We start from the raw sequence: 10895 nt of genomic DNA on the forward strand, positions 1-10895 counted from the left end.
CACACTGTAATAACTCTTTTTTATTATCAAGCAATCCTATGGTGTTCCTGCTAGCCATACCCACTCTCCCTGAGAGCTCGTCTTCAGGAAATACCAAACCCTCCTGCAGAGGGAGGGGATGCCACCAAGCCTGTTTATGCAATAGATAGGCATCAGCTTGCCCTAGTCCGGAAAGGAGTGACTCGCTGCCAGCCCGCACCGCCCCGAAGGCTGCTCCGTGTGTCTCCATGGAGGATTTTCCCATCTGAAGGATGCTACAGCCCGTCACATACCCTGACTCTGGGCTTGCAGAGATGCCTGCAAGCCTCATGCTAATCTTGCACCATGTCCCTTCGGCTGTTCTGCCACTGCTGGCTTCTGTATCGCTCTTGGCTTTGGTGCCTCTCTCCAGATGTTCTTACCCTTTCCTGAGAAAAGCTGGCAGCCTGTGGAGGATTTTCCCATCTGAAGGATGCTACAGCCCGTCACATACCCTGACTCTGGGCTTGCAGAGATGCCTGCAAGCCTCATGCTAATCTTGCACCATGTCCCTTCGGCTGTTCTGCCACTGCTGGCTTCTGTATCGCTCTTGGCTTTGGTGCCTCTCTCCAGATGTTCTTACCCTTTCCTGAGAAAAGCTGGCAGCCTGTATGGCTGCAACAGGATCTTTGACAGTGGATCCTGCAGTCCGGTCACCTGCTCCTTCCTCCACAGAGCCAAGCCTGTGCCCATGAATGACAGCACAGAAGTAAATAAAGAGCAGTAATTAGAAATAATCCAATAAATGCAATAATTCCTCTTGTCCCGCAACTCTTGCTGCAGCTCAGCCTGTAGGAACTGAAGCCCAGGCCAGAATCCAGCCTGAGCCGCTCTTATAAAGCCTCTTTGCAAACAGCAACTGCGGATCTAGAAATATTTACTATAATAAATAAATAACTCAGTAACGTCTTAAATATATTAACTGCCCCTCTCAAAGAGAGCAGCAGCAATCAGTGGCCCCAGCCACCCCCAAAACCCTAGAACAGTGCCCCAAATCCTCTACCTGGCAGGAAGCAAGGAGCCAGGCACTGCGGTACCCTTTTGTATAGACCCGTGTATGTCCTCTTGGACTGTGCAGAGTCATTCTTCCCGCACATGCTGGCGAAGCGGAAATTGCCACCGAAATAGTTAAAGCCAAAGGCATCTGTGAGACACGGAAAGAGAGGGCTGAGGGTTGTACGTGCATCACGCTTCTGGGCTGTCCTGCAGGTCTCGGGGTAACACTTACTGTTCCTGTACAGGAAAAGGGCAGTGTCCTGGTACCCTTGCGAGAAAATGTCATTCAATACCTGCAAGGAGAAACACCTGAGGTCACTAAAGAGCTCTCCAGAGCACTGGCAAGATCTGTCTGAGGCTGTTTGATGGTGGAGGGTTGGGATGTGGGCAAGCACAGCTTGGGTTCCAACTACCAAAGCAGGGATCCTCTTCAGGCTGTCAAACCAGGTTGGATCCCGCCCCAGACTGGCAACCCATCAGCAGCGTCCACCAAAAAATGCACTGCAAAACCAGCGGATACTGCCCTCTCCCCTTAAAATCTGATTCATTAACGATGGAGATTGAGCTGAACCTTAAAGCTTGAGAAGGCAGGTCCAGCGTTAATTTGTTTGGTTAACCAAAACGAAGCTGGGAAGAAGACTTGGTGGGCTTACCATGGTGCTAGGTGGAAAGAGAGCATAGCTAATCCTGCAGAGGTTTTCTATCGAGATCTGAATGCTGCCGTTGAAGATCTGGAAACAGAAGAAGATAGCGGGACAATCCCGCGGACAGATATCGAGCTCTCCCGTGAATGGCGACACGGTGATCACGGCTTCCTCCAGGCTGGAGACAGGCTGCAGGCCGGTGAATCCTCCGTCGACGTACCGCTGAGGGGGAAGAGCAGAGGCAGGATTTGCTTTGGGGATTGCTACAGCGTGCGAGGGCAGCCCCACCAAGAGGAAAATAAGTGGCTGCAAAGGCAACATCTCCTGCTGTGAACCAGTCCCAGCACGTCCTCTCTTCCTCCTTGCAACCGCATTTCTTCCCCTTGCTTTTCATCCTGGCATTTGACAGCTCCTTCTGCTGCCCTGCCTGTGGCACCCAGCCGGCTCCTTGACTGTATGCTGGAATCCACAGTGGTTATTAAAAAAGGAATATAATTATTTTAACTCACAAAGCTTTGTAAAGTTGTTTTGGCAGTCCTTAGGCAATTCAAACATCACTGAATTTACAGTGTTGTATAAGCTTCAAGCCCTGAGCTCAAGCAGTCGGGCTCCCGTGTTTGATAATTGCCTGCAAATCTCTGGAGGGTGCTGGGCAAGGAAAATGTCATTTGCTGTATTCCAAAAGGAATCTGAATTTACCACCCATCTTGGGGAGATTTGAGGTTGCAAGGGCTGCAGCTGTTCGAATTAAATACTCATGAAAAAACAGCACAGAGGAACCTTGTGAGGCAACGCCCCCGAGCTCTGGGTCCTGCAAACTTTATGCACTTTTGTGGTCAAGCCCCACAGTCTGGAGTAAGCTGGAGATCTGATCTGGCAGCCAGGTACAAATATCTGAGGACAAAATCGGGATATCAGGATTGAATCCGAGGCTCGATCAGTGCAGACCACCAAGAGTCAGGGAAGGATTCTAACTCTGTACCAGATGCCAGTCTGGTGTCACAGCTTTGTGGGCTTTGACACACAAGCAGGTGACGGTGCAGTGGCTGCCCCACGGTCCATCTGCACGTGCGTCACCATCACAACGCCATGCTCCTCCTTCACCCAGGGTTAGCAGCCAACCAGGCCAAATTTGTTAACTTCACTGCGGTGTTTCGCAGAGTCTGAATATGCACGTAGAGGGGAGGATCCTCCCACGGACTTTTGGTATTCCAGCCATGCAAGTCTGCACCTGAGCTAGTGGAGACAGATCCTGTCCAGGATAACTGGATTGTGTGTCAAAGTCCCGAGTGTGGGCGTCCTCTTGTCTCACTTTGGCGATCTGCAAGGCAAGCTCTAGTCACCTAAGCTCTGTCCGTAGGCAAAGCAGGAGGGGGCTCTCCAGGTGGCAATTCCACCCAGCTGTCATCTTAGAATGGGAAGAAGAACAAGCTAAAAGGCTTTATCGTCTTCCATTGCCTAAAGAAGCAGCTTGGGCATATATATCCCTCTCTGCTCAAGGGAACATAAAGTTCAAACCCAAGAAGATACTGCTGGGAGCATATGTTTTATTGGAAATATCACTCACCACACCCCGGTAGGATGGAGGGATGAATCCACAGTAGATAGGAAGAAAGCAGCTGCAGAGGAGAGCCTGGGGGAGGAGAGGGATTGCAGAAGTAAATGTTCCTGTCAAAGTTCTCCTGGACAAAACCTGCTGAGCGGGTGCCTGCAAATTCAGGCTTGACAAATCATCTGGAGCCAGGCTGTCAGTACCACCTGGGCTTTGCACTTGACCGTGTCAGGAAGACAGGTTTCAAGAATAGGAAAAACATCTAATTTCAATGAAGTTGAAATGCGTCTCTTGAGAAGGGTATAGCACTTCATTTTTTATTTTTTTTCTACCTGCCAGCAATATTAGAGCCGGAGATCTATATATCACTGTCTAAGCACTGTCCTTGGACAGCAGCAAGGTGAAACTTTGGGGTCATTTTTCATATTTGCAGGTTTTTCAAAAAAACTAATACATCCCCACGATGTATTTTCATTCTGCTGGGGTTTGTTCGTGATGAAGCCACTGCTGGCCTATTTGCAACCATTTTCCATCAGTCTCATAAGCTGCAAATGAGCATCCCGGGTTCCTGGGTTGAGCTGGAGCAGGCTCCATGGGGTGAACTCCACCATCTCTATGGACTTGCCAACTTCTACTGTCTCCCTGCGACAAGCAAGCCTACCTCATGATCAGCTCTGCTAGGGTTTTACCCTGAGATTCTTTCACCAGCAGCTAATCGACTGGCTAATCAGCTACTTGTTTAGCAGTACAAATGCTTCGTCCAGCTCTTTTTCTCCCAGGAAAGTGCTGAGGCACAAGGAAAATTACTGCCAATGGGACTTGGCTGAGGAGACACCTGTCCAGAAAGCTGAGAGGTCACATTAGCATTAGCACAGCTCTTTGCAAAGAGTCATTAGCACTTAGTAGAGCTGACTGGCATGTTGGCATCGGCTTTCTGATGCTGGAAACAAACCTTCTGCTTTTTTGGCATGGTTTATTCCTGCCTGACTCTGAACCTAACATCTCTCTCCCTCAGAGCTTCATGGAACTCACAGCGGTGGGACCACAGCTCCGGCAGAGCTTCCTGACATTTTCCCCATCTTGGGCAGAAAACAGTTAAAATCACCAGCACTTAGAGGCCTCCACCCCAAGCAGTAGGTCGAGATCTTCCCATGGTGTCAAAATAAGGTCCTTTTACCTGAATGAGCTCCTCTTTGGAGCTGAACTCAGAGACCATGACGTTTTGGCCATCCATCACCCGTGTGAGTGAGATGTGCAGCCGCCCCGAAGCCAGCTGGTAGGAGTCCTCCGGCAGCATCCGCTGCAGAACCGCCTTGATATTCGCCAGCAAGCTGCACTTGGGAGAGAGGGGGCCCAGGATGGTTTTCCTGACTTCCTTTGCCATGGCAAAGAAAAATTCCTTTAGGTCATCTGACACAGAGCAGGAGGAAAAAAGGCAGAGAGAAAGTCAGCATCCCTGCTACCCTAAGAGTTCTATTTGTTATCCTATTTTTAACACTCCCCACAAAGAAAGCCTCTTGCCGCTCTGTGTTCAACCCTGGGATGATACTGCTGCTCTAATGGGGGATGTGGTGGTGGCACAGAGAAGGGGAGACCACCCCCATGATGTCCTCAAAGGACACTGCTGAGCACAACCCCACCTGAGGCAGGTGCTCAAGATTTGCCTGGCCAGGGATTAGCAAAAAGCTCCAGAGAGCCCCAGGAAGGGGGACACAGGTGCCCACGCCGAGTTATCGGTGCCAATGTGACTTGCACAACACGTTCCTGCCTTCCACCTCCAGTTCTGCACGTGGGCAGCCCCAGGTTTTACGGGCGAGCTGGGATGGCTCAAAGGTGATGGACCTCCTCTGCTTGGGCTTTCCTGTGAGCCAGGCACCGTGCTGGGACTCTGCACTCATCTGCGATCCCCTGGTGACCTCCCAGCCGGTGTTAATAGTCATTACACGCATCTACACAGCCCAGAAGGTGGATTAAAGGAGCAGAGCCGCAGAGAACCGGCTGACGGCTCACGAGACGTCACTTTTTAAAGGCTGCACAGTGACAGGAGGGAAGAGGAGTGCGGCAAATCCCGTGGTCAGCCTGATCCCAGGAAGGGAACTTGGTCCCTTTGCTGAAATGAGGAGTTTGCTTGGAGAAATACTCAACCTTGGGCCATTAAACAAAAAGTTTGTCCAGCTCCCCGACGCTGCAAAGAACCATCCTTGTGCCTGAGTGGGGTCCCCAGGACCCTGCACCAGCACAAAGCCGTGGGCTTGCCTTAGTGCCCTGGCTTTGCAGGGCCAAAGGTTTCCAGGCTGTCTCCGTGAGATTTCTTTAAAAGGTTGGACAGACAGACGGATTAGATGGAGTGTTCCCAAGGCAACTGGCACAACACAGGTATTAAGAAGGGTTATAAATGTTTGAGCGGATGTTCGGGCCATGTGGTGTGATAATTAATGCCGACGGGTTCACATAGGGTCCTCAGGGATGCCGAAAGAGCCAGAGACACCCCAGGCAGGTGACGCGCCCGCCAGGCTCTTTCTGGCTGCTCCATGCCCTGGAAATGGGGGAAAACCTGGAAAAATCACGTGAAGCTACTGGGTAGGAGATGAGAGCAAACCTCAGCTTTGGGGGCTTTGACCCAGGGCGAGTGAGGGATGATCCTGGCATGCAATGCCGAGACTGTCCCCGCCTGCACCAGCTTGCTGGTGATAGGCATGTGCCCAGGAGGTGACCTGTGGGGTGGCAGAGGACAGCCCGGCTCGGAGAGCTCAGAGCTCCTCACCCAGCCTGGGTCAGCGCCGGGGCTGGGTACACGACCGCAGACACCCTGTGGGTCACCCCATCAGGAACCAAGCCCACCTGTAACCCTCTTTTTGGCCCAATCCTCTCCAAGGTGAACTTGTCAGAGTTTGTGCCACATTCGGAAACCCAACCAGAGTCATCGCTACCCTGAAGGTCTTTTCTTCCCATGGGCACAAGATCATCTCAGCACCTCTGAGTGGATGGTGCCTGGTGGAGCAGAGCCCCGTGACAGCGCTGGTGCCCACAGCAAGAGCAGTTACCCAGTTGGTTTATGCCTGCTGGACAGCCCCAGCTCTGTCCAATTACACCGGCACGAGGAATTTGAGAAGAAAGTTTTGGGGCCCTTGCTGATTTGTAGAGGAGTTAATTCCCATATAGGCAAAAAGGTTCCTTTCTGCTTCATCTAAATGTGTTTGTCAAATACTGACTTGTTTTTAGCTCCAGCAGAGTGGTTCCACACCTCCTCAGGAGCTGTGTGTTTCTTCCCTGCTTCCTCCATCGTCATCCGGACCCTAGAACCCCCAGCTCCTCCTAAACATCCCCATATCTTGAAGTGGACCTTGGATGAGACTTCGAATCGAGCCTAAGTCTTGTATACTTGTTTACACATGGACACTAATTGTAAATATGGCAAGGTGTGATTATTAAAAGTGGATTAACTGCTCTGAATTAGTTTGACATATAGATGATTCTGTTGCTATGGAGGCCGCTGTTTCCACATTGCCTAAAGAGATTCAGAGTAAAAATTTTTTGCGGCGATGAGAGAAACCCCAGCCCCGGGGGCTTCTCTCTGGGAATGGGAACCACACCACATCTTCCCCCAGGCTGGGAAGGGTGAGTGGGATAACTCAAAGCAACACACAAACAGGGCTGTCAGCTCTGTATGTACCTGTGTGGCTGCCACTCGTGTCCCTTGGTGGCTAAGAATGCTGAGGGACCTAATCCACAGGGGACAAGGGAGCTTTACGTGGGCATATGCACCCACCACGGCCACAGAGACTTGCTTTGGGCCACATCTTGGTGCTCCTCAGACCTCAGAGCCGAAGAGGAGATCTGCTCCTTCAGCAGGAGCAGGAAAATGAGCCAACAACATACAGGTATGTCCAGATTTACCCATGCAATACCTAGCCAGTCATCTGAGATATCACACAGACAGTAATAACCGGCTGTTTCAGCTTACACCACCCAAAATTGCACCAACGTGGCTGCCAAAAGTGACAACCTCTGCGAATTTCTTTTATGGGTGGTGGAAGTTGCACCAGTATCGCATCTCCACGGGTGCTTTAAGGCTAATGCCCTCTATTTCTATTTTGAAATTACAAACGAAAAAAGTCTATAGTAAGGAGACTTAGGCAGTAATTTTCTTACCAAGGCCGACACCACACACCACGGCGGCGGCGATGAGCGAGCCGGCTGACGACCCGTAGACCTTGCATGCGGACTTGAGGAGTTCAGGAGCCAGCTCCAGGAGGGACTGCACCACACCGACCTGGTACAGGACAAGAAAGCCACTGCCTGAGAAGGAGAGGGAGAAACGGGTGCTCGAACCCTGGAGATCCTCCTCAGCCATCCTGAGATCAAACTGGCGTATCCGGCTCAATGGCTCGGGTCGTCCTTTTTCACCAGGTGAACCTCAATCTCTCTCTTCCTCCTTCTCCAGGCTCATCTCTGGCTGCAGAGACGTCCAGAAGACGGGTTTTGTACCTCCTTTTATGACAGCTTCCCGAGGTGTTTAGATTCACAAGCTATTTTAATTGTCTGTGCTGAAAACAGAAGTTTTCCCCTGTTCAAAACCAGCTCTTGTAATCCTGACCACAGCCAGCTCGGATGCTCAGGACCGAATCAAGGCTCCTCTTTTATACCAAGTGGTCCCAAATGTCCCAGGAGCCCTCTGGACAGCATTCCTGTGCCCGTCACACTTTGTAACATCCACGCAAAATTTGCTCTTTGTTTCGTGCTTTCTTCATCAAGGGTGTTTTCCTAAATAGGATTCTCCGTCAATCCCAGCTTAGGCACAGCTCAGGACTGAGTGAGTGAAGGCTTGTATAAGACACTTAAAACCAGAGGGTGTTACACAAGGGGTGGATGCAGGGCGTTACTCTGGGTTAGGTTTGGAAATGTTGCTGGTATTTGTTCCCTCTCCGTAGGGTTTTCTCCTCGCCTGACTCTTGGATATCCGCTGGAGGGGGGAAGCAAGGAGCTGGAGTTGCTTTCCTCTTCCTCCCCCCAGCATTGTGCTCTGTAAGGCCACAGTTCTCCAAAACCGGGGTTATCGAACCCAAAATCAAACTGCCTTCAGGCTGCCTTCGTTGGCTGAGTGGTAGTTAAAAAACAGGGAGAAATTCAGTGTATTTCTATTGCCTTTTCAGCCTTAACAACCGCTGCCAACATGCAGAATAAAAATTGCCCATTTAAACAGTGTGTTGATTAAATATTATGTCCAAATACATATAATGTGCACACTATGTAATGAATATTTGTTACATTCAAGAGTGTTTATGCTTAGCTAACACACACGTGTGTAGTAACAGGCTGGAGGAGAGATTTTTCATCACTCGTGTGGGTGCACCAGCCTGGCCAGGACAGTACGAGAAAACAGAGGATGGTCCCAGCATCCTGATGCAGCCTTTGCTGTGCTGGTTCACCCCAAATTTTCACGGTTTTCCTTGGCCTCTCCAGCCATCTCTGGGTGTCCCCCTCAGACAAATGTCACTCAGTGTGGTCACGGTTGTCCTCAACAGCTGCTGCCTGGGCAACAGGACAAGCAGGAGCAAGTTGTCACCTCAAGGACGTATTGAAACGGGATCTGGACATTCCTGGGGGTGAGCACCTGCTCGAATCAGGGCATTTGTACGTGACCACATCCTGCTGTAGACATAAGGCCCTACTGGGTTGGGTCTTCTCATTTCTTGTCTTTCCAGTGATGTTGTCTTTACATTATTCCCTCGTCAAGTGAGTCTCCCACACGTTCCTGCCTTTCTACCAGCCTTCTGGTGATATCTGAGCTTGAATCTGTGTGATTCATGCCACTGTCTCCTCCAGCCCTTGGGAAAGCAAATCCCTTCATTTAAAGGACTTTCTTCCAGCACTGGCAAACATCTGCAGGTTAAAGAAGGGCAAAAAGTATCATCTCTGGCTGTGACTGATCTGAACACACACGTGCATCGGAAGTGCATGGGTGTTTGCATGCTGGAGAAATAATTTCCATGTTCTCTCTGCATTAACTCTGCCAATTATGTGCATCGGGCCCGCAGGGGATTCTCCTGGCACCGCGTGGAAGAGGCGTAGGATGCTCCTGCCTCACTCAGCACCTCCTCGCTGCCCAGGCCCAGCTGCCAAGTTCAGGAAAGCTGTAAATAATCCCACGAGACCTGCCAGAACATGCTTCTCCATCCAGTGTGTGGCACAAGGACTGTTTCCTCACAGGAACTGGACTTGTTACAAAATGTGGTGCTCCGGGGGAACTTTGTGAATGCAAACTCCAATGAGCTGAGCCAGGAGCTGTTCTAACCCCAGGCTCTCCTTTGGCCGTCTTCTAATAGTTTCTTTCCTTGCAGCTGCCATGAAGTAACCTATTAAACGGGATTTTCCATTCCCACTGAGCGCGGGTGATGGAGGATGTTGAGGTGGCCACGAGAAAGCCGTTATCCCTGCAAGAAGACAAGTGAGTAGTGCCGTGGGGGGGTGCACGGTAAATGCCAGAACCTACCAACAAGGAGAAAGCCCAGCAGACAGCACAGCCCCACGCGGAGGCAGGGCCAGCCCCAGGAGAAGGGCACTTTCCACAAATCGCCCCCTTCTGCCATAAATTACAGGGGGGCTTCTCAAGGAGGTGGGATGAAAAATCTGCCCCGCACCCTCGCCTGCTGCAGACACTGAGGCCCCAGGACAGCATCCCGGGGGACAGCACCTCCCTGACCCAGTACTGCTCGTTATCATTCCCTTAGTGACATGACTTTTGCATTAGTTGGCTCGTTTTCTAATTTTCAAAGCCACCGTCCCTCGCCTGGCACTTAGCAAAACAGGATTAAGTGAGGACTAATGACTTTGGAGATGCAAGATCCTAGAAGCAGCCTGAGATGCTTTTGGGAGAAGAGCCCTTGGCTCTTTCCGAGCTCCAGGCGGGCAGGGGGCTGTGCGGTGCACGGGGCTGCTTCTTGCAAGGGCAAGATCCGTGCCCAGATGGCCGGTGTCCGTGATCCCAGGGATTTTCATGCGAGGCAATGGACTTAGCCGTTTGAAGCCACAGCAGGGTGTTTAGGGAAGGATGAAGGTAATACCAAGAGTTGGAAACTCTTCAAAACCCCAGGGCTAATAACTTGCCCTGCTTTAATACCTTCTTAATATCTTCAGTGGCCACAGGCAATCAGGGTCTCAATTTTATAGCAAAGAGATTAAGCCAAGACGCTGGAGTCGCTCACGAGAAGGCGCCTGGGCTCTGAGAGCCACCGGCCCCAGGGCGCTGTGCTAAGAGCAGCCATGGCTGCTCCCCATCTCCTCCCACCACGCCGGGATGGAGCAGCATCCCTGCTTTGGGCTGGGTTGTTTGGGACCTGGAGCCCCTCTGGCAAAGGGCTGTGCAGGTTTTGCTCCTTGTTCCCCTGCACCGCTGCCCCGATGGCTCGGGGAAAGGTGCAGCAACCACAGAAGGAGGATATTTGGTTCAGCTGTGATACGGGGAAAAGCACAAGAGGAAAGAATGGGACATATGAGTTGGTTTTCTCACCTGTGTTTTGCCTGGCAGGCGCATCCCATGTGCTGAGGGAAAATTACGTCCTCTGGGAAGCCAGTGAGGAGACAAAACCTTCTTTCTGCTCCATGCAAATCCCAACCCACACCCGGTGCTGCACAAGCTCAGATGCAAAACAGGGGCATCAAGTGAACCCCACCATGTCCCTGAC

The 10895-nt window shown here is 51.2% G+C and overlaps 1 protein-coding gene across 1 annotated transcript in view; it reads right to left on the reverse strand.

Moving 5' to 3' along the window:
• PNPLA1 (patatin-like phospholipase domain containing 1) overlaps positions 1-7688 on the reverse strand; it is an 8726-nt gene extending 1038 nt beyond the window's left edge. Inside the window, exons 1-6 of the mRNA XM_009874511.1 lie at positions 7363-7688; positions 4388-4620; positions 3226-3291; positions 1668-1745; positions 1247-1307; positions 1056-1162 (exon numbers count right to left, since the gene is read on the reverse strand). Of these exons, the coding sequence (XP_009872813.1) occupies positions 1056-1162; positions 1247-1307; positions 1668-1745; positions 3226-3291; positions 4388-4620; positions 7363-7564 (747 nt within the window). The 5' untranslated portion in view covers positions 7565-7688. The remainder of the gene's footprint in view (positions 1-1055; positions 1163-1246; positions 1308-1667; positions 1746-3225; positions 3292-4387; positions 4621-7362) is intronic.
• Positions 7689-10895: the final 3207 nt, after the last annotated feature.

The sequence above is a fragment of the Apaloderma vittatum genome, unplaced genomic scaffold (genome assembly GCF_000703405.1).
Source record: "Apaloderma vittatum isolate BGI_N311 unplaced genomic scaffold, ASM70340v1 scaffold30738, whole genome shotgun sequence".
NCBI lineage: Eukaryota > Metazoa > Chordata > Aves > Trogoniformes > Trogonidae > Apaloderma > Apaloderma vittatum.